Source organism: Nesoenas mayeri (assembly GCF_963082525.1).
Source record: "Nesoenas mayeri genome assembly, chromosome: 2".
Taxonomy (NCBI): Eukaryota; Metazoa; Chordata; class Aves; order Columbiformes; family Columbidae; genus Nesoenas; species Nesoenas mayeri.
The window spans coordinates 958981-982642 of NC_137543.1; the positions used below are offsets into that span (position 1 = coordinate 958981).

At 56.3% G+C, this 23662-nt stretch overlaps 1 protein-coding gene across 2 annotated transcripts in view; it reads left to right on the forward strand.

Moving 5' to 3' along the window:
* Positions 1 to 23662, forward strand: part of HSF1 (heat shock transcription factor 1) — a 71046-nt gene that overhangs the window by 39007 nt on the left and 8377 nt on the right. For both annotated transcript variants that reach the window (XM_080340619.1, XM_080340618.1), the window contains exons 5-9: positions 7163 to 7238; positions 7588 to 7649; positions 9655 to 9751; positions 16021 to 16157; positions 17550 to 17783. In XM_080340619.1, the coding sequence (XP_080196745.1) occupies positions 7163 to 7238; positions 7588 to 7649; positions 9655 to 9751; positions 16021 to 16157; positions 17550 to 17783 (606 nt within the window). The remainder of the gene's footprint in view (positions 1 to 7162; positions 7239 to 7587; positions 7650 to 9654; positions 9752 to 16020; positions 16158 to 17549; positions 17784 to 23662) is intronic.

Sequence of the window (23662 nt, forward strand, 5' to 3'; positions counted from 1 at the left end):
TGGAGAACAGGAGCTGAGAGGAGACCTTGTGATCTCTGAACTGCCCGAAAGGAGCTTGGAGCCAGGGGGGTCGGGCTCTGCTCCCCAGGAACAAGCGCCAGGAGCAGAGGAAACGGCCTCAAGTTGCCCAGGGGAGGTTGAGGTTGGATTTGGGAACCATTTCTTCCCCAAAGGGCTGTGGGGCATTGAACAGGCTGCCCAGGGCAGTGCTGGAGTCACCAGCCCTGGAGGGCTGGACAGACGGACATGAGGTTCTCAGGACATGGGGCAGTGCTGGGGTGGGTTATGATTGAATCGATGACCTTAAATATCTCTTCCAACCAAAGTGATTCTGTGATTTTTCCTGCTATAACACACACAGTCACCCTCCTTCCTGCCCATGTTGTGATCAGGATGGGATGAGGGTGACACCCATGCGGAGCAGGGGACAGATCCGCTGTCACTCTCACAGCCCAGATCCGCTCTCAGTTCATCCTGATACACGTTTCCACCACATAAAGTGTATGTGGCAGGGACAGCATCACCCGGGGCGCTTCCCCTGTGAAAATACACCTTGCACAAAGCCTCCTCTGACATTTTGGTGACACCATAGCATCCGCGACCCTAAACCTTCCTCCGGACCTGCCGCGCGGTCCCACAACCTGCCCAACAAACAGCTTTGTGCTGTCGATTTGGTTCTTTTTCCAAGCAAATATGGATGTAGCAAGACCCTGCAGATCCTGATTGCTTTGCTTGATCAAAATCCAGTTTTATTTCCTATACACTGTTGGTTAAGTCCCAGAACATCTAATTGCTGCCACTATGGAGGACTCGGCTGCTCGCTGCTGTGCCGCTGCCCAATAAATCTGGAGAACCTTGTGGAAGGAGGTAATAATATTGTAGGAGATACAAATATTGCGGGAGATAGAATTATTGCAGGAGATAAAATTATTGCAGGACACAGAAGAGCTTGAATCCAAACTCTGTGGGCACCAAGTGTGTTCATGCACCGTCACAACCACGAGCCGCCGTTAAACATTGTGTTTTCTAGCACGAGTCTCTGGGGTTCAATGGGGTTCAAGCCCCCAAAGGAGGGGGTTTAAAATACTGAGGGTTTGTTCTGTGTGTGTGTGGCACAGGGCTGAGCAGTTTGCGTTCAAACACGAGGGGAGGCAAGTCCATCCTCTCAATGCCTGTTTCTCAAAGCCCGGCTTTAGGAAAGCCGAGCAGCAGCAGCCCCAGCTTGCGCGCTGCGTTCTCTTTCAATCGCAAAACAGCGGGATAAATAAACCCGGCCATTGATTAGCAGCCTCGCTGGCTGTGAAGTCAAGCGCGGCCTTTCCCCGCAGCTTTGCTGCGAGCGCGCCGCCCCCGTTCCTGCGCGGATCCGGTAATTAAAGCCCTTTGCAAGGGCTGCTCGTCAGGCGGGACGGACGTTCCTCCTGAGGACCGCGGGACGGCCGGTGATAAATGAGCGTCTGTCCTGGCGCCGGGAGATAACAAATGTGGCTGTGCTGGCGTGTCCCCCCGCAGCGCCCGCTCCGCCGCAGACAGGACACGCAGCACGATTATCTGGGGGTCCCTGCACACCCCGCGTCCCCCGAGACCCGGCGCTGGTCCAGCCAGGACGGGCACGCACCGCCTTATCTGGGTGGGGGAACTGGGGTCCGTCCATCCCACACGCCCCCCTGTCTCTGCTTTGGTTGCATTTAAATGCTTGACGTTATATTCAAACGCTTCTCTTTTAATTTCCGAATGGGAGATCAATCATATCGCTGCTGTTAACAACTCAAAGTATTTCCAGAGGCTGCAATGCTGATGTGGCTCTACACGTCACCCCCGTTTTTCTCCCATTTTGATACTTTATTATGTCCCTTCCTCTATTTAAGAAGCAAATGGCTTCATTTTGTCATGTCACTGTTTTTGCTACACAGTGTTGGTAACCATATAACCATATGGCCATATAATCATGTAAACAGGTAACCATATAACCATGTAACCATATAATGCCTAGTTTTGCTACACAGTGTTGGTAACCATATAACCATATAGCCATATAATCATGTAAACAGGTAACCATATAGCCATATAACCATGTAACCATATAACGTGTGGTTTTGCTACAGTGTTGGTAACCATATAACCATATAGCCATATAATCATGTAAACAGGTGACCATATAACCATGTAACCATATAATGCCTGGTTTTGCTACACAGTGTTGGTAACCATATAACCATATAGCCATATAATCACGTAAACAGATAACCATATAACCATGTAACCATATAGCCATATAACTATGTAACCATATAACCATATAGCCATATAACCATGTAACCATATAATGCCTGGTTTTGCTACACAGTGTTGGTAACCATATAACCATATAGCCATATAATCATGTAAACAGGTAACCATATAACCATGTAACCATATAGCCATATAACTATGTAACCATATAACCATATAACCATATAGCCATATAACTATGTAACCATATAACCATATAGCCATATAACCATGTAACCATATAACGCCTGGTTTTGCTACACAGTGTTGGTAACCATATAACCATATAGCCATATAATCATGTAAATAGATAACCATATAACCATGTAACCATATAGCCATATAACTATGTAACCATATAACCATATAGCCATATAACCATGTAACCATATAACGCCTGGTTTTGCTACACAGTGTTGGTAACCATATAACCATATAGCCATATAATCATGTAAACAGGTAACCATATAACCATGTAACCATATAGCCATATAACTATGTAACCATATAACCATGTAACCATATAGCCATATAACTATGTAACCATATAACCATATAGCCATATAACCATGTAACCATATAACGCCTGGTTTTGCTACACAGTGTTGGTAACCATATAACCATATAATCATGTAACCAGGTAACCATATAACCATGTAACCATATAACCGTGTAACCATAGAACCATATAAGCATATTATGGGCAGTATGAAAAGGGAATATTGTTTAAGTTGGCAATTGCTTCTGTTAAATGTTCATTAGGAGTTTCAGTGTGGTACCGGAGCTCAGACTAGCTCGCACTGAACAGGGGAACGTGTGCAGGTTGGACCTTCCCTAAAAGGTCCAGTTCTTGCAGGTTGGTTCCCATCCAAGCGGCTCATTGTCCCTGGGTCCGTGGTGCGCAGCCGTGGGATTGCAGCTACACAGACCTGCCTTTCTTTCCGCAAGTTTTAGCAGCAGCTCCATGCTAACGGGTGAGCGGAATGAGCCCGGTGCCGGTGCCGTGCGCTGTGGCCGCGCCGTCCCCGCGGGCGCGTTCAGGAGAGGCAGGTGCGGAGCGGGGCCGCCTGACGCGCCCTGTAAAATATTGCCTGAACAAAACGCTTCAAAGCTCTTTTAATAACTCCCGAAATGAAACGTTTGAAACCGGCCCTTGTAAACTCCTCACCGGCCTTTAATTGCCTCATAAACCACAAGTATTAAAGGGTATGTTTTGCCGCTCTCAGATGGGTTTAACCCTTCGGGGACCTCGTGTCCAGCTGTTTCCCTCCCGCCGCCTAATGAGCAGTTACCACCTTCTTTCTTCTCCTTTCATGATCCATCACGACCCCTGCACGGCTCAGGTGCGGCCGCGGTGCTGCCGGGACGGCCCCGGCTCCGCCGCCACCCCCGGGACCGGGGCTGCGCTCGGCCCTTCCCAGCGCCGGGACCCGCCAATTTCTCCACGGGCCTGTTCTTGTCCCGAGGCGAAGCCGGGAGCCGCGTTCAGATGGCTAATTTACGGCCCCCCCGCTCCCCGCCGGCCGCGGCACAGACCCTGCCTGCGCGTAATTGGCAGCTGGTGCCTGGGGAGCCATGGAGCAGCTGAGATCACCCGGCTGCACCCCCGGCACGGGGGAGCCCAGCTGCACCCCCAGTATGGCACGGTAACCCAGCTGCACCCCCGGCATGGGGGGGTAACTCAGCCGCACCCCCGGCACGGGATGGCAACCATCGCTGCAACCCCCAGCTCGACATTACCCCTGACATGGGGTAATTCAGCTGCACCCTCTAATATGAGATGATAACCCATCTGTACCCCCCAACATGGGGTAATTCAGCTGCATCCCCCAATATGAGATGATAACCCATCTGTACCCCCGACATGGGGTAATTCAGCTGCACCCCCCAATATGAGATGATAGCCAATCTGTACCCCCCAATATGAGATGATAACCCATCTGCACCCCCCAATATGAGATGGTAACCCATCTGTACCTCCGACATGGGGTAATTCAGCTGCACCCCCCAATATGAGATGATAACCCAGATGTACCCCCCAATATGAGATGATAACCCATCTGCACCCCCAATATGAGATGGTAACCCATCTGTACCTCCAACATGGGGTAATTCAGCTGCACCTCCCAATATGAGATGATAACGCAGCTGCACCCCCCAATATGAGATGGTAACCCATCTCTAACCCCGACATGGGGTAATTAAGCTGCACCCCCCAATATGAGATGGTAACCCATCTGTACACCCGACATGGGGTAATTCAGCTGCGCCCCCCAATATGAGATGGTAATCCATCTGTACCCCCTGACACAGGGTAACTTAGCTGCACCCCCTAATATGAGATGATAACCCATCTGTACCCCTGACACAGCGTAACTCATCTGCACCCCCTAATATGAGATGATAACCCATCTGCACCCCCTGACACAGGGTGATAACCCATCCCTGCACCCCCCAATATGAGATGATAAACCATCTCCACCCCCTGACACAGGGTGATAACCCATCCCTGCATCCCCCAATATGAAATGATAACCCATCTGCACCACGTGACACAGGGTGATAACCCATCTCTGCACCCCCCAACTCACGATGCTAACCCAGCTGCACCCCCCGATATGAGATGCTAACCCAGCTGCGCCCCCCAACACAAGGGCAGCCCCATTGTCCGCCAGGCACCACTCTGGTGTCCTCACGCTCTAGGGACACCCCAAATCGCTGCCGAAAGTGCTGAGCGCTCCTCACGTAGCCAAAACGCAGCCCCTTGGCGGCGCGATCCCCGATGAGAGATCTCACAGAGTGACTCCGGCACCGCGATCCTATCAGTGCTGCCATCACATAACCACATAAACCCAACCACGTCACCTCGGCGCTCCCTGGAGCTCCAGTAGCTTTGAGAACAAGAGAAAACCTTGCCGGTTTATTGCTGGTTTCTCCACTGTCTTTTACGTTCGCGGAACACGCAGACCCGCTCGTTGCTGTTTTCATTTGGACGTGTGAAAAAGCCGAATCCGGGGCTGTACGAGGTGTGTGGGGTTTGGGAGCAGCTGCTGCAGGGGATCGTGAGGCCCCCGCGCCGTCCGGCCCCGCGGGCTGCGGAGCGAGCTCCGCTCCATCCCTAGAGACCCCGATTTATAGATATCTATATAATAGAATATAAGCGGCCCTGCCTGCAGCTGGGCCAGCTCAGGAGGTTGAGCTCGGTCACCAGGGACGTTCCCATGTCCTGGCTCACAGCAGATGTGAGCTGCTCGTTTCTCCGGGCGAGCTCCGCGTTCCCCCCGCGTGTGCATGGCTGTTCCTGGAGCCGTGTGAGCTCCACGTTACCGTGTGCATGGCTGTTCCTGGAGCCGTGTGAGCTCCACGTTACCGTGTGCATGGCTGTTCCTAGAGCCGTGTGAGCTCCGCCTTACCGTGTGCGTGGCTGTTCCTGGAGCCGCGCGAGCTCCGCGTTACCGTGTGCATGGCTGTTCCTGGAGCCGCGCGAGCTCCGCGTTACACCCGCGTGTGCATGGCTGTTTCTGGAGCCGCGCGAGCACCACGTTACCCTGTGCATGGCTGTTCCTGGAGCCGCGCGAGCTCCACGTTACCATGTGCATGGCTGTTCCTGGAGCTGCACGAGCTCCATATTACCTCCATGTGTGCATGGCTGTTCCTGGAGCCGTGTGAGCTCCGCGTTACCGTGTGCATGGCTGTTCCTGGAGCTGCGTGAGCTCCACGTTACCATGTGCATGGCTGTTCCTGGAGCTGCACGAGCTCCATATTACCTCCATGTGTGCATGGCTGTTCCTGGAGCCGCGCGAGCTCCACGTTACCCTGTGCATGGCTGTTCCTGGAGCTGCGTGAGCTCCACGTTACCATGTGCATGGCTGTTCCTGGAGCTGCACGAGCTCCATATTACCTCCATGTGTGCATGGCTGTTCCTGGAGCCGTGCGAGCTCCGCGTTACCGTGTGCATGGCTGTTCCTGGAGCTGCGTGAGCTCCGCATTACCGTGTGCGTGGCTGTTCCTGGAGCCGCGCGAGCTCCGCGTTACCGTGTGCATGGCTGTTCCTGGAGCCGCGCGAGCTCCGCGTTACACCCGCGTGTGCATGGCTGTTCTGGAGCCGCGCGAGCACCACGTTACCCTGTGCATGGCTGTTCCTGGAGCCGTGCGAGCTCCACGTTACCATGTGCATGGCTGTTCCTGGAGCTGCACGAGCTCCATATTACCTCCATGTGTGCATGGCTGTTCCTGGAGCCGTGTGAGCTCCGCGTTACCGTGTGCATGGCTGTTCCTGGAGCTGCGTGAGCTCCACGTTACCATGTGCATGGCTGTTCCTGGAGCTGCACGAGCTCCATATTACCTCCATGTGTGCATGGCTGTTCCTGGAGCCGCGCGAGCTCCACGTTACCCTGTGCATGGCTGTTCCTGGAGCTGCGTGAGCTCCACGTTACCATGTGCATGGCTGTTCCTGGAGCTGCACGAGCTCCATATTACCTCCATGTGTGCATGGCTGTTCCTGGAGCCGTGCGAGCTCCGCGTTACCGTGTGCATGGCTGTTCCTGGAGCTGCGTGAGCTCCACGTTACCGTGTGCGTGGCTGTTCCTGGAGCCGTGCGAGCTCCACGTTACCGTGTATGTGGCTGTTCCTGGAGCCGTGTGAGCTCCACGTTACCCCTGCATGTGCATGGCTGTTCCTGGAGCCGTGTGAGCTCCAACGACGGCAGAATCAGCTCAAGGCACACAGTTCCGCCGCAGCCCCGGGCGGCTGCAGATGAGCCGTGGCTGGAGGTGCCGGCGCGTCCCGGCGCGGTGTCCCGGCGCAGTGTCCCGGTGCGGTGTCCCAGCGCGGTGTCCCGGCGCGGTGTCCCAGCTCGTGTTTGGCGCTGACGCCGTTTCCTGTGTTGCAGCGAGAACGAGGCGCTGTGGCGGGAGGTGGCCAGCCTGCGGCAGAAGCACGCGCAGCAGCAGAAGGTTGTCAATAAGGTAACGCTCTTCCATATGAAGGGGTCGGGACGCTCGCGTGGGCGCGGACGTGGAGACGGAGCGACCGGACGGGGCGCGGGGGCGTTGATTCTGGTCAAAAAGAGCTTTGGTCGCTGTGTCTCCTTCCCGTTGCTGTGGGGTTGTGGAAATGCGGCGGGGCGAAGCTGCTTTTGGGCTGGCAGTGTTGAGGTGCTAATTTGGTTGCAGTTTTACCCTTAGCCGTCACCGTCGCGCTTGGGGCTGCGGCCAGGGTTGTGTCCTGCTCTCAGCATGGGCACCCAGCACCCCGAGCTGTTTCTCTCTGCACTTATCCACACCCCTAACAGCTTTTCCTTTTATCTCCTCACAGCTTATCCAGTTTTTGATTTCATTGGTGCAATCCAACCGTATCCTCGGGGTGAAGAGGAAGATGTAAGTCTGCATTTCTACCTCCAGATACCTATTTTCTGTCTGAGAGAATAAAGGGAGGATCGGCAGGGAGGGTCCCCGGAGCTCCGTGTCCTGCGGCAGCCTGGCCAGGGCGCCGTGGGAGCCTCCTCATACTCACTCCAGCCAAAACCAGCCAACGCCACCGTGCCAATGGTATCGAGGAGGTTTGGCACGCTGGCCACGTAGCCCCGAGCAGAACCGTGGTGGCTCAGCGCTGTGCTGGGGGCAGCACCGCTGCCAGAACAGCCCCTCGGCACTGCCACGGGGTTCATGTCATCAGACCGAAAAGGACACGGCACAGAATCACAGAATCACAGAATCACAGAATGGACTGGGTTGGAAAAGACCTCAGAGATCATCGAGTCCAACCCTTGGTCCAACTCTAGTCCGTTTACTAGATCATGGCACAATCTCAGTTTAAAAACCTGCAGGGCCGGTGAGTCCAGCACCTCCCTGGGCAGCCATTCCAATGCCTGACCACTCTCTCTGCATAGAATTGCTTTCTAATCTCCAGCCTCAGTTTCCCCTGGCAGAGTTGAAGCCCATGGCCCCTTGTCCTGTTGCTGACTGCCTGGGAGAAGAGCCCAATCCCCACCTGGCTACAACTGCCCTTCAGGTAGTTCTAGAGAGTGCTGAGCTCACCTCTAAGCCTCCTCTTCTCCAGACTAAACAAGCCCAGCTCCCTCAGCCTCTCCCCATAGGGCATGTGCTCAAGTCCCTTCCCCAGTCTTGTTGCTCTTCTCTGGACCCTCCAGCACTTCAATCTCTTTCCTGAGCTGAGGGGCCCAGAACTGAACACAACACTCCAGGTGTGGCCTCCCCAGTGCAGAGCACAGGGGAAGGATCACTGCCCTTGTCCTGCTGACCACGCTGGTTTGGATACAGGACAGGATCGCATTGGCCTTCTTGGCCACCTGGGCACACTGTTGGCTCCTGTGGAGCTTCCTGTCCATTAGTCCCCCCAAGTGCCTTTCTGTCTGACTGCTCTCCAGCCACTCTGTGCCCAACCTGGAGCTGCAGGGGGTGTTGTGGCCAAAGTGCAGCACCCGGCACTTGGCCTTGTTGAAGCACCCGGAGCAGCCTCCCGCCGTCCCAGGCTGCGGCGCCCTCGCAGCCTGTCCTCAAATGTGCTGGGGACTGGTTTACCCCTCGCTCCTTGTACCATTCAGTACTTAAGTGCCCTTAGTGATTAAGAACGTTTCAGGGTTAATTTGCTTTGACTCGTTAACAGTGCTGTGGTTTTGTCCCAGGATTGCGCTGTAGCACGATCATCCCCCGCTCTGTTGTCCTGTTGTCCCCATCCGACACCCCCAGGCTGGCCAGGTCCCGCTCCCGCAGTCCCGGCCTGTGGGACGGGCTCCTCGTTCGCCCCATTTCTGGCTCTGGTTCACGTGTGAACAGGCGCTGACGCTGCCGTGTGTCCTTTTGTGCGCAAGCCGTGCCCGGCAGCACCATATGGCAGACAGCACCACCGCGGGCTTGATTAGTATTAATGAAGACGGTGGTTTAGATGGTGATAATGTCCCAAGACATGCCGGAATGATTTATCTCGTAAGGAGAGAGTGTTTCTCCGCAGTACCCGAGTCCATGAAAAGGGCCCCAGCAGTGGTCGAGTCCCCGCTGACCACGCGTAATCCATCTCCGGAGCAGTTGGCCGTGGAGCGGGGAGGCCGAGCAGAGCCCTGACAATGCAGGAGGTGACCGGGGACTATAAACGCGTCCTCTGAGGCCCGAGCTTTTACATTTCTGCTCAATCAACTTGCAAAACCTCACCCAGGGGCTCAGTGTGTTCCTCTGTGTTGGGGGCTGCGCTGTACCCACACACCCACCCCCTGTCCCCGGACACCCAGACCTGCCCACGGTTGTGCCTTGTCCCCCGGGGTGGGTGCAGGTTACCCGGTTTTGGGCTCTGCCGGGGGGGAGGTGATGCTCAAGATCCGGAGCCGGCGGCGCGGTGATTCCTGTGCTGTTTGGGAATGTTTTGCAGCCCCCTGATGTTGAACGACAGCAGTTCAGCACATTCCATGCCGAAGTACAGTCGCCAGTACTCCCTGGAGCACGTCCACGGCTCTTCCCCATACACAGTAAGTACGTCGTGCACGCCAGGGAACGAGGACGCGGCTCCGTGGGGAGGGACACACATCAGGCTCTTCTCCAGCTGCTCTTACAATCATAGAACAATGGAATGGGTTGGGTTGGGTTGGGTTGGGTTGGAGGGACCTTCCCAGCCCCTCAGTGCCCCCCTGCCATGAGCAGGGACGTTTCACCAGCTCAGGTTGCTCAGAGCCCCATCCAGCCTGGCCTGGGATGTCTCCAGGGATGGTTCATCCACCTTTGTACAACTTATCGCTCACAACCTCTTTGTTTTGTTCAGCAAAGTCCGGGCCCAGAGAGTTGTGGTGAATGGAGACAAACCCCGTTGTTGGCCAGTCACAGGTTTTGTTCCCCAGGGCTCAGCACCAGGGCCAGTTCTGTTTAACCTCTTTATCAATGGTCTGGATGAGGGGATCGAGTGCACCCTCAGTTTGCAGGTGACACCAGGTTGGGTGCAGTGTTGATGTGCTGGAGGGTGGGATGGCCGTACAGAGGGGGCTGGATCGATGGTCTGAGGGTCACCAAGGCCACGTGCTGGGCCCTGCACTGGGGTCACAACAACCCCATGGACGCTGCAGCTGGGGAACAGCGGCTGGAGAAGAAAAGGAGCTGGGGGTGTTGGTGCCAGCGGCTGAACAGGAGCCAGCGGGTGCCCAGGTGGCCAAGAGGCCACAGGATCCCGGCTGGTCCCAGCGCTGGGGTGGCCAGGGGACCAGCGCAGTGACCGTCCCTGTGCTGGGACCTGGGAGGATAAACCACGACTCAGTTCCTCTGGAAGCGGAGCTGGGTCGAAGCGGTGCCTGCGTGCTCTGCCTTGCTCCACGGTTTGGTTTTGTCACATCTGAGGTGATCCAGTTCCCGCTCTACATTTGCTCATATTGCCGAATTAACGTGTGACTGTGGTTAATTAGTGTTATTCTCTCCAAGAAGCCTTTCAGCCTGGGCAGGTGCCTGGCGCACATGCAGGCCTGAAGTAGCATATTCCCAGGTAATGGGAGCTGAATCGTGTCTGTGGACACCGGCTCCAAGGCGGGATGAGCGGAACAAACCCAAGGGCTGCATGTGCACCCAGTAGTCCCCAATGTCCCCAAGGCTGGGGCGTTAAGGCCCTGAGAGGAGGGAGCAGGCGGTGGCTTTGGAGGTGGAGACGTCATCAGCGTGTAGTCCAGAGCAACCAAGTTCATGGTTGGGTGTGGGTGTTGATCGGAGCGTGGCCTTGTGACGGTGGGTGACCATCTGCAGGAGGTGGCTTCACGGTGACACAGCGTTCTAGGAGGAGCCTCTGGAAACGTGTGCACTGGACTGTCCTTCCCACTGCTGCTGGGTCCCAGTAATCCTGAGCTTTTCTCTATGTCCTGACTGCTGCTGGGTCCCAGTAATCCTGAGTTTTTCTCTATGTCCTTCCCACTGCTGCTGGATCCAGTAACCCTGAGCTTTTCTCTATGTCCTTCCCACTGCTGCTGGATCCCAGTAATCCTGAGCTTTTCTCTATGTCCTGACTGCAGCTGGACCCCAGTAATCCTGAGCTTTTCTCTATGTCCTGACTGCAGCTGGACCCCAGTAATCCTGAGCTTTTCTCTATGTCCTGACTGCTGCTGGAACACAAGGAGTTGCTCCCAAGCACTGAACCCTTCAAATGGGCTACACACTCGCTCCTAGGCATATGTGTGCTGAGCCTGCTCAGCCTAAGCCTGAGTCCGCTTCTAAGTCCGAGTCTTCTCCTAAGCCCGAGTCTGCTCCTAAACCTGCTCCTAAGGCTGAGTCTGCTCCTAAGCTTGAGTCAGTTCTTAAGCCTGAGTCCACTCCTAAGTCCAAGTTGTCTCCTAAGCCTGAGTCCACTCCTAAGCCTGAGTCAGCTCCTAGGCCTGAGTTGGCTCCTAAACCTCAGTGCACTCCTAAGCCTGAGTCCACTCCTAAGCCTGAGTCAGTTCCTAAGCCTGAGTCCGCTCCTAGGCCTGAGTCCACTCCTAAGCCTGAGTTGGCTCCTAAAGCTGAGTTCACTCCTAAGCCCAATTTGGCTCCTAAACCTCAGTCCACTCCTAAGCCTGAGTCCACTCCTAAGCCTGAGTCAGTTCCTAAGCCTGAGTCCGCTCCTAGGCCTGAGTCCGCTCCTAAGCCTGAGTTGGCTCCTAAACCTGAGTTCGCTCCTAAGCCTGTAGTCCGTTCCTGGGCCTTAGCCTGCTCCTAAGCCTGAGTCGGCTCCTAAGCCTGAGTTGGCTCCTAAGCCCAAGTTGGCTCCTAAGCCTCAGTCTGCTCCTAAGCCTGAGTTGGCTCCTAAGCCTCAGTCTGCTCCTAAGCCTGAGTCCACTCCTAAGCCTGAGTCAGCTCCTAAGCCTGAGTCCCCTCCTAAGCCTGAGTCCACTCCTAAGCTTGAGTCAGCTCCTAAGCCTGAGTCACCTCCTAAGCCTGAGTCGGCTCCTAAGCCTGAGTCCCCTCCTAGGCCTGAGTCCGCTCCTAAGCCTGAGGCAGCGGTGTTGCTCACGCTGCCGTTCCCCTTTGCCCCTCGGTGCCTGCACAGCAGCCCTGTTGTAACACCGCACGAGGCTTTGAGCGCCGAGCACCGTCCGTGTCACCGCGAGCTGGTCTCAGCCAGGGCCTGACTCACCGCCAGCTCTGGAACATTCTCCCCACGCCCCCGAGCCCAAAAGCCGTGCTTGTGGCTCGCTCCGCCTGGCCCGACGCTCACAGCGAGCAGCAAACATCCCCGCTTGTGTCCATCACCCCGCGCACGTGCTCATGGGCAAAATCTGGTGTTTTGGCGTGGTGGTTTTAGTTTCAGACGCAGTTTGGTCCGGCGCACACCGGCGTGTGCCTGGGAAACCACCAAAACTCAGGCCGTTTCTCTCAGTTCGGCATGGGAAAGGCAGCTGGTTGTTCTGGACCAAAGCTGCTGCGTGAACCAACGTGCTGCTCTGTCCTGACCCTCTGGCACTGCTCTAGTCCAGGCTTTACAGCTGGGAGCGGAGCTCAGCTTGCCTGTTATTTTATCCTTATTTTATGATTTATGCTAATGTTTCCTATTATTTTCCTGCCGCAATATAAAACCTGTCCCTGATTCTGAGGCGCAGTCCTGGCCGTGTCACCACAAGGATCCCAGAGTGTCAGGGGGTGAAGGGCCCTCAAAGCTCATCCAGTGCAGCCCCCCGGAGCAGGAGCACCCAGCTGAGATGACACAGGAAGGTGTCCAGGGGGTTGGAATGTCTGCACAGAAGGAGACTCCACAACCCCCCTGGGCAGCCTAGGCCAGGCTCTGCCACCCTCACCCCAACAAGTTGCTTCTCCTCTTCCAGTGGAACCTCCTGTGTTCCAATTTGCACCCATTGCCCCTTGTCCTGTCCCTGGTTGTCACCAGCAGAGCCTGGCTCCATCCTCCTGACACTGCCCCTTTCCATCTTGATCCCCAGCAATGAGTCCCCCCTCAGTGTCCTCTTGTCCAGCTCCAGAGCCCCAGCTCCCTCAGCCTTTCCTCACACGGGAGATGCTCCACTCCCTGCAGCATCTTGGTGGCTGCGCTGGACTCTCTGCAGCAGTTCCCTGTCCTGCTGGAACTGAGGGGCCACAACTGGACACAAGATTCCAGGTGTGGTATCCCCAGGGCAGAGCAGAGGGGCAGGAGAACCTCTCTGACCCACTGACCACCCCCTTCTAACCCACCCCAGGTCCCATTGGCTTCCTGGCCACAAGGGCCAGTGCTGGCTCAGCCCACAGCACCCGCTGTTCCCACCTGGTCTCCCATCCAAGCACTGACCGGGCCCGACCCTGCTTAGCTTCCCAGATCAGATGAGATCAGGTGTTCTCAGGGTGGTGCGGCTCTATGTATTATATATATATTATATATAAGTTCCCTTAGTATATCCTGATGGTATCTGAGCTAAACCCTATTTCAAGGGCAGAGTAGAGGGGCAGGAGAACCTCTGTGACCTACTGACCCCCCCTTCTAACCCACCCCAGGTCCCATTGGCTTCCTGGCCACAAGGGCCAGTGCTGGCTCACGGTCATGGGGATGCCCTGGCCATGTCACCGCAGGGACGTCCCACCGGGACAGCGTTGAAGCCGCCAGTTCCCCACACCCAGTGATCCTGGGGAGCTTTTTAGCAGAGAACCGCAGTATGTGGCGCCGCTGCATTGCTCCCTGCCGCCCGACCCCACTCCGTGCCAGCCCTGTGTTCCCCGTCCAGCTCCGCTCCTCTCTGATCTCCGCTCTAAGCGCCTTTGTTCTCACGCAGCGCCGCTGGCAGTTCTCGCAGCAGCCCCAGCCTGTCCTGGGATGGGAAGCACAGGCGCTCGGCTTAGCTCACGCTCCAGCCCTGGTGATTTTCACCTCCAAACAGCACTGTGAGGAGTGAGCTGCCACGGTGCCAGCTGGATGCTGACGCTGCCGTAATCCTGCGGAAATAATGTGTTTTCACAATGAGTGCTAACGCAGCTCGAGACCTTGGTGGGGATGAGGGACAGGCTGCTCCTGACCCGATATACCCAGGATGGGTCCTGCGCCACTCATTGGGCTTTGCTTATGTCATGGAGGCACCCCGAGGGGAGTTTAAGGGACAACAGCGTCCAAAACAACTTTTATTAAACCGGTGAGAAACAGGGTTTAGGGCTCCAAAAGTGACTTGAATACAGGTTCGGATATCAGGTGAGGACAATTATTAAGGGGCAGCAGCTAATAGAACAGGCGGCCCATGGAGTGCATGCACGTGCCTTCACCAAAACAATGCCGGAGCCGCCCTGAGCCCGGGAGGAGCCCACACGGCATGAACACGGCGTGGGGTTATTGTAAAGGGACACATGGACTCATAGTGAGTACGGAAAGTGCACACTCGCGATTCTGCGAGGGTCGATTTATAATATACTCGCAATCCTGTGAGGGTTAATTTACTTACACGTGCAAATGTGCATGGAAAGTTACACGTGCTTATGTGGAAGCACGGGAGGAAAATAAACCTGCGGTTATGCGAGGATTAATTTTACATGTGCTCGTATTGAGCACGGAAAGTTACACGTGCAAATGTGCACGGGAAGTAGATACACTCGCAATCCTGCGAGGGTTTTACTCCCATATGTGTTGTCGAGGCGAGCGCAGTCTCCATCCCGGGGGTCTCGGCAGCATGTCGCTCGTGTTCCCAGACCCGCGACAAGGGGCAGAGTCTTGGCGAGAGTCCCATTTTTATAGGCTGATCAGACATGACTGTGGGCATTCCAGAAGCTGCTCTGCACCCCCACACTGTCTGTGGGTGCCCCTGAAGCTTCCAAACCCCCCCACACTGTCTGTGGGTGCCCCTGAAGCTTCCAAACACCCCCACCCTGGCTGTGGGTGCCCCTGAAGCCTCCAAACACCCCCACCCTGGCTGTGGGTGCGCCTGAAGCCTCCAAATCCCCCCACACTGGCTGTGGGTGCCCAGTGGCGCCTCGACGTTCCCTTCTCCTAATGGCCCTGGCCAGGGACTCTGGGGCCAAACAAAAGCTGTAGCAGAGAGAGGGAGATGTGTCTACTCCTTCCATGATGGAGAGAGGGGGGGTTTGCATCCTGCCACAGCTTATTTCGTCTTTTTGACTCTTTCAGTATTTATTCTGAGTCCTGAGGTTGCCGAGGGGCTGTGTCTGCACTGTGGTCCCACCGCATGGTGATCAGGTTGAGCCAAATTCCAGGAGCAAAACTGAAAGTGTTGCCAAGCCGGGATCTATGTGGAGTGAGGAAGGGCCGGGGGGTTCTCCACGTCCCGCCTGGTCCCAACACCCCTGGGTGCATCTTCTCTGGGGTTTCCCTCGTGTCCTGGGCTGACAAAGGCTGATGCACAAAGAGCCCGTTCAGCTTCACTCAAGTCTCCCCGTTAATTTGCTTCTTAACGAGAGCGATGTCAAAACGCAGCCGTTTGCAGCGTCCAAATCTTTGTATTTCTTATATGTGTAGGTCTCAGTCGTGCGAATCGCAGCTTTTATTTGAGAATAAAAGAATGGGTTTTTAGTAGAAGAAGAAAGCCGAAAACCTGGGTGAACGAGCCTGAAAAATAATGCAATATTTTTGGTTCTTAAATTCCATTCTTTCCCAGAAAATGAAGCTTGGAGGACAGACACCCACTTTTCACTTTCCACAGTGCTTTGGGTTGGCGATAATGTATTTCCAGGCATCGCGTCGAGTCGCCGTCGCCTCCTTGCTGGGGCGGGTGGGGATTGGGCCCGTGCGATGTCCCCATGCAGGGGACAGCGTGTGGCCCGTGCCCGGCGCTGCCCGGCGCCAATGCTGCGATTGTCATTGCAGGCTTCTTCCCCAGCATACAGCGGCTCCAACCTCTACTCCCCGGATTCTTCAGCCAACTCCGGTCCCATCATCTCAGACGTGACCGAGCTCGCCCAGTCCAGCCCTTCGGCGTCTCCCAGCGACAGCCTGGACGAAAGGTACGCCGCTGCTCTCCGAAAAGCCCAGCTTAGCCGCGTCGGGTGAGCGTGTTTGCCAAGGAGCCGGGTAGCCAGCAGCACCAAAACGCGCCTGTTCTGTTCAGAATCTCCTGTGAGCCGCAGCTGGAAAACAGCAAAGCCCCTGGGACAGGGTTTGGGGTGCCTGGCCAGGACGTTGGGCCTGCCCCTCACATTTCTGCTTTGGTTTTGTTTGTTCCATGCGACACTCACTCCTTTCCCTGCCCCGTCTGGTGTGGAACTGTCCTGGGGGAACATGGTTTGGTTTCCACAAGGAAACCACGTTCCTTGGCCTGGCTGCTCCGTCCCGTGAAGTTATCAGTGTCACAGAATCACACATTGTTTGGGTTGGAGGGACCTTCAGATGTCACCCAGAGCCTCCCCGGCCATGAGCAGGGACATTTCACCAGCTCAGGTTGCTCAGAGCCCCGTCCAGCCTGGTCTGGGGTGTCTCTAGGGATGATTCCCCTTTTCCTTCCTCTTTAATAGCTTATCCTGCCATTGGCACTTCCCATGAGGTGCTGAACCACCCCCGAACGCCTTTTATTACCTTTACTACCCTCTGCCAGGAGCACTTGCTCTCAGATACAGGCCATATATTTGCTTTTGGGCCCTTTGCTCGGTCCTGCCTTAGCTGTGTCCTTTCCTTTCCAGCAGGACTAATTGTGCCTGTTCCGCCCCCAAACCCGTGAGTTGGGGCGGTAAAGGATTTGATCAGCCAAACCAGGGCTGCCCGAAGGACCCGCTTTCCCTTCCCATAAAACCAGCTCGTCTGGAATGTGGGGGTGCCTGTGGATAAGGTCACTCGTGGGCTCTGCGCAAAGGCGTCGCTTGGCTGACGTGGGAGCAGTTCAAACGCCGCAGCCCCTGTGGTGACGGCGATGCCACCAGCGTCCCCGCGGCGCCTTTAAGATGCTGTAGACGCTGCGCAACTTGTGTGCCGTTGAGAGTGTGGCCACATCAAAAGCTGCAGCGGTTTGACCACACTGGGGAGGCAAAATCAGCCCGTCCTTCCAAAATCCTCACCTAGAGCTGCCTGGGGGGTTGTCCTGTGGTCCCTGGGGGGCTTATCATTCTGTGACTCTGTGATTCCATGACTGCGTCGGAGCGCGGGGCTGAGCAGCCAGGGACACACTGGGATTGCAGGAGATGCTGGAGCATCAGGGGAGCTGCTTTGGGTCAGAATCAGAGAAGAAATATTTAGGTGTGGGTGTTGTTCAGCCTCATCTTTTGGGGCTGACCGGGCAGGCTTTGTGGCAGCAGCCACAGGGATCCCCTTTCGCCCTTTAGTGTGGAAGCAGATCTGCGGGATGATCAGCATCAGCTCAGGAGCGCGGCGCGGTGAGTTCTTTACCCGCTCTGTGTCTCCCGCAGGAGCAGCCCTGTGGTCCGTATCAAAGAGGAACCCCCCAGTCCCGCCCGCAGCCCCCAGATCGAGGAGGCCAGCCCGGGGAACCCCCCGGCCGTGGACACCCCGCTGTCCCCCTCCACCTTCATCGACTCCATCCTACAGGAGAACGACCCCAGCAGCACCACCGCGGCCACCGGCGACAGCGCCCCGCAGCCCCCGCCCCCCGAAAAGTGCCTCAGCGTCGCCTGCCTCGACAAGTAAGTGCCGCGGGGACACCGGCTCCGCTGCCGGCCCGCCGTAAACGCTGCCAGCTGGGTCTGCAGCCAGCGCGGCCACTCGCTCTCTCAACTGCCCGAAAGGAGCTTGGAGCCAGGGGGGTCGGGCTCTGCTCCCCAGGAACAAGCGCCAGGAGCAGAGGAAACGGCCTCAAGTTGCGCCAGGGGAGGTTGAGCTTCGATGTGGGAACAATTTCTTCCCCAAAGGGCTGTGGAGCATTGAACAGGCTGCCCAGGGCAGTGCTGGAGTCACCAGCCCTGGAGGGCTGGACAGACGGACACGAGGTTCTCAGGACAGGGGACAGGGACAGGGCGGGGTTATGGTTGGACTCAGCCTTGAGGTTCTTTTTCAACCGAAACAATTGTATAGTTCTATAAGCTGTTGTTTGCAGTTACAGCTTCCTCAGCAGGAGCAGGAGGGGCAGGGTGAGCTCTGCTCTGGAACAGTGACAGAGCTCAGGGAACGGCAGCAGATGTGCCAGGTCAGTGGGACATGGGGAAAAGGTTCTTCCCCAGAGGTGCTGGACACTGAACAGGCTCCCAGGGAGGTGTCACGGCCCCAACCTGACAGTGTTCAAGAAACTGGACACCGTCCTCAGACACATGGGGTGACCTGTGGGGTGTCCTGGGCAGGGACAGGAGCTGGAACCCACGATCCCTGCAGCTCAGGACACTCTGTGATTGCCCACCTGGCTCCAGATGTGGTGAACACGTTCTCACTCAGCTCTGGCTCACGGGACGGAGCTTGTGGCACACTTAGGCTGGGCTCAGCGGCTGGCAGGCTGGGAGCTGCTGGGTGACTTCTGATGGGGGATCAGCTGTGCAGTCTTATGTCTTTTATCACCACACAGTGCTCGCAGATGCAACTGCAAGTGCTGCATGAAAAACTAGTAAGTTTTTTGTCCGTATCCAAGTGCCAGGAGCTTCTCCCCTGACCGCCTTGAGATCTCGGCACGGTTCTCAGATCTCAGCCCCCGTTCGCTCTGCGTTCTGGGGAAACCAGTGTTGGAGTTCAGGCTTTTCCTCGGAGCGGCAGGACGGGCTTTGTGTCCTTGCAGCAGAAACGCGGTTTGGAGCAGACGCTGTTGGTTTGAGGGCGCTGCTCTGACTCGCAGCCCAGGGGTGGCAGCGCCTTGATCCCTTCTATTCATCAGTTGTGTCAGCCCATTGCTTTGCGGAGCTGTAGCCGCAAAACCTGCGCCAAGAGCTGTCTCGCTTTACCATTTCACGGTGAGTGCAGCGTCAGCTGAGCTCTGCAGTCTCTTGACAGCGCAACAGAGCCCATTCGCTGCCTTAAAACCCCCCGCAGTTGCGCAGAGGCCAGAAACACCGGCTTCCTCCATTCTCCCATCCTCAGAGATGTTTGGAGCTTCACCTCTTTACAGACCCGTCCAGGACCTATAGACCCATCTGTCCCACCGATACCTGCGGGCCTTACAAAGAGACTGATTTAGTTGTGCAGCTCATCAGAAGCTGAAACTGGCCATATAAAGGTAATAAACATGAAAAAGGAAACACCGCCGAGTGCGGCTCTGGGTCACTCAGGACCGTGCAGAAGCAAAGGACATGGAAAACATTCCCCGTGCCCCTGCGGAGACTCCACTCCAGCCTTAGAAGCAGCTTAGGACCATTTGAACAGAAAGGCTTGTGCTTGCTCACGTTGGGTGCTCCCTCGCTCCCGCATTTTGCAAACAACACCGTGCTTCTCCCACCTCTTGCCATCCCAGAAGGAAGGACTGCACCCGGTCAAGGTTCCCACATGTGGATCCATCCTGTTTGCCCCAGGAGTCTGTACAAGAGGCGCTGGAGCGCAACGGGCACCCGGCGCTGGACAGAGCGTGACCAGCGAGCAGCAAACCTGTCCCTGCCGCATGGACCGGGAGCCAAAGTGTACATTGGAAAAGGAATCCCCAAGCTCTGCGCTCCCCCCGGCTTGGATGGGACCAGTTTTGTGCCTCAGCATCCCCGCCTGTTCGTTGGGGTTACTGGACTCCCCATGTCCCGTTATAGCAGAGGGATATAAGCTCGGAGGAGGTCGGTGTTGCCGGCTCCTTTCTCGATGTCACCAGGGCCAGCCGTGTGTGCCGGAGCTGAGCAGCCGTGGGAGGCTCTGGGGAGACATCATTGCATCTCTTAGTAATTAAAGGAGGCTGATAAAAAGGGTGAGGACAGACTTTTCAGCAGGGCCTGTTTCCATAGGACAAGACGTGATGGTTTGAAACTAAAGGAGGGAGATTCAGGCTGGATATAAGGAAGGGTGGTGAGAGCCTGGCCCAGGTTCCCAGAGGTGGTAGATGAACCATCCCTGAGACACCCCAGGCCAGGCTGGACGGGGCTCTGAGCACCCTGAGCTGTGAGATGTCCCTGCGGTTACACCGGGTGACCTTGGAAGCTCCTTTTCCAACCCAAACCGTTCCGTGATTCCATCATTCCAAACCATCCATCAGCCGTGGGTGCCCAGCGGGACCTGCAATGACCAGAGCACGGATTGCACAGGCACCGAACCGCGGAGGGGAGGAGTTGCAGCTTGAAGCACTGTCAACGAGCTGGTCTAACGGGGCAGCACGTCACTTGTCACATCCCCAGGACGTGTCAGACCCTCCGCCCGTCCCCGGCGCCCATCCTGCGGTCACAGCTCCTGCTCACAACACCAAACACACGTCGTGGTGCGTGTCACCAAGCTTGCGACCCTGTGGCGCCCTTTTCTGTGACATCCCCGGAACGTGCTCGTCGAGGTGAGCCACAGGTACCGGGGCGGTGTTTACAGGGCTGCCCTGGGCTCTGACATCCTGCCAACAACGCTCGGCGATACCTGCTTTTCATCACGAGGTGTATTGCGGTTGTTCTCAGATGTACTGGAGACGCGCAGCCTGCGGGGCCGCAGGTCACGGTGCACAGGGCCCCTTTGTGGGCCCCGCCGGCTGGGATTTCTTCCACAAGACATCCTTTGTCCGGGGGAATTCCACCCGAACCCAGAATCACCCTTCATGTGAACAACGGCATTCCAGCAGCAGGTGACGGCACCGACTGTCGGGCAATGAGAGGGAATGTCTGCCTGAAACGCTGGGCGGCGTCACCCAAACATTGTCCACCGCCCCATGGGGCCCTTTCCAGGAGCCAGAGCGCACAGCGTGCCGAAAACACCGACATTATCGATGTAAAACACGCATCCCACGAGCAGCAGGCGCTGTCAGTGCTGCGCCTGCGTCCTCCCGGAGCCTCGCTCGGGGGTGACGGTGACAGTGACAACGGTCCCCGTGTCAGTGCCACCCTGCAGACCCACAGCCGCAGTGGCTCGTCCTGCTGAGAAGCTGCTCCCTGAGTTTGGCTGTGCTGGAATGAGCCTGTGCTGGAATGAGCCTGCGCTGTAACGAACCTACACTGTAACGAACCTGTGCTGTAACGAACCTGCACTGTAACGAACCTGCGCTCTAACGAACCTGCACTGTAACGAACCTGCACAGTAACGAACCTGCACTGTAATGAACCTGCGCTGTAACGAACCTGCACTGTAACGAACCTGCGCTCTAACGAACCTGCACTGTAACGAACCTGCACAGTAACGAACCTGCGCTGTAACGAACCTGCGCTGTAACGAACCTGCACTGTAACGAACCTGCACTGTAAAGAACCCGTGCAGTAATGAACCTGCACTGTAACGAACCTGTGCAGTAACGAACTCGCACTGTAAAGAACCCATGCAGTAATGAACCTGCACTGTAACGAACCTGTGCAGTAACGAACCCGCACTGTAAAGAACCCGTGCAGTAATGAACCTGCACTGTAACGAACCCGTGCAGTAATGAACCTGCACTGTAATGAACCTGCGCTGTAACGAACCTGCGCTGTAACGAACCTGCACTGTAACGAACCTGCACTGTAAAGAACCCGTGCAGTAATGAACCTGCACTGTAACAAACCTGTGCAGTAACGAACCCGCACTGTAAAGAACCCGTGCAGTAATGAACCTGCACTGTAACGAACCTGTGCAGTAACGAACCCGCACTGTAAAGAACCCGTGCAGTAATGAACCTGCACTGTAACGAACCTGTGCAGTAACGAACCCGCACTGTAAAGAACCCGTGCAGTAATGAACCTGCACTGTAACGAACCTGCGCTGTAGCGAACATGTGCTGTAACGAACCCGTGCTGTAACAAACCTGCGCTGTAACGAACTTGCGCTGTAACGAACCCGCACTGTAAAGAACCTGTGCAGTAATGAACCTGCGCTGTAACGAACCTGCACTGTAACGAACCTGCAGTGTAATGAGCCTGCGCTGTAACGAACCTGCACTGTAACGAACCTGCACAGTAACGAACCTGCGCTGTAACGAACCCGCACTGTAATGAACCCGCGCTGTAACGAACCTGCACTGTAACGAACCTGCACTGTAATGAACCTGCGCTGTAACGAACCCGCACTGTAACAAACCCGTGCTGTAATGAACCTGCACTGTAACGAACCTGCGCTGTAACGAACCTGCACAGTAATGAATCTGCGCTGTAACAAACCTGCACAGTAATGAACCTGCGCTGTAATAAGCCTGTGCTGTAATGAACCCGCACTGTAACGAGCCTGTGCTGTAACGAACCCGCTCTGTAACGAGCCTGCTCTGTCCTCAGGTGCTTTTGCAGGACCCCGTGTTTGCGTGTTGGGTTATTTGTTGTTAACAACAACTCCACCGGCTCAGAACCGCGTTGCGAGCGCAGCACCCGTGCCGCTTCGCCTGCAGCATCCTGCGCCACGCTCCCATCTTTGGGCATAACCAGCACGTCCCTCCTGAAAGCGCCTGGTCTGCGAGCCTTCCAAACCTCGTCTCCTCTTGTGTTTTGCAGCTTGGCTCGCACCGCACACATGGCCAAGCTCGCTCGCCTTCGCCCGCCTCCTCTTCCTCGCCGCAGCGATGGCAGCGCGGGTCAGCATCCCCGCAGCCGCTGGCGAAACGCCGTGCTCCATTCCGCTTTCCCAACCCTATCACTGGGATAGCAACAGGGAAAAGGCTAAAAATTGGCGCCGCGTGGTGGAATCCTTGGCCAGCTCGGGCAGCAACTCAAAATACGGAGCGGCGGGCGGGGGCTGAGCTGCTTTTCATCCCTTTAGGTGGTCCTGGCAGGGCAGGGAGGGGTGTTTGCGCCGCTCCATCCCTGCGCTGGGGAATGGAAAGTGCAGCTGCGAGAGGTGGAGCCGCTGCCAGCGGAACCCACGCGCCCCGTGGGGACAGACGGGGCTCAGCGGCTTTTCGGGGCCGTTCTCCCGTTTTAGGGTAACGAGGGAAAAACGTAACATCCCGCTGACCGCGCACCAAGGGGCTGCTCGCGCTGAGCTTTTCCCTGATGGAAAACATCCCAGATCGGGACAAAAATCTCACCGTGCCTTCAGTATTGCCCGTAGGTAGCTCTGGTGAATGTACAGAATAATGCAGAAGATAAATGCAACCTGTCTTGAGCTAAAATGCGTTTCTAAATTGGCGTCTCACCCCCAAGGCTCCGGCAGAGCTGGTGGCTGCTGGGGGTGGTCCCGCGCCCCCACGTGTGTGTGATTCTATATGATTCTATACGATGACAGTGACGTGACGGCCCGGAGAGCATGCAGGGGCTGGGCGCTGCTGCTTCCCCACCGAAACTGCCCAATATGTTTGAAAAGAGAAGCGATACGGGGAAGAGAACCCACTGTGCGCATCTTCGGCGCTCCGGACCCCGAGGACCAGAGGTGCGCAGGCAGCGCCTTCGGCGACGCAGCTGGTGACGGAGTTAAGGATGGAAGGGGCGACAGCTCTACTGGGGGGACTGGAGCCAGACTGGTGGCACTGGGAGCTGCTCAAGCGCTGCCTGTGACCGGCGGACACCTGAGAAGTGTGAGC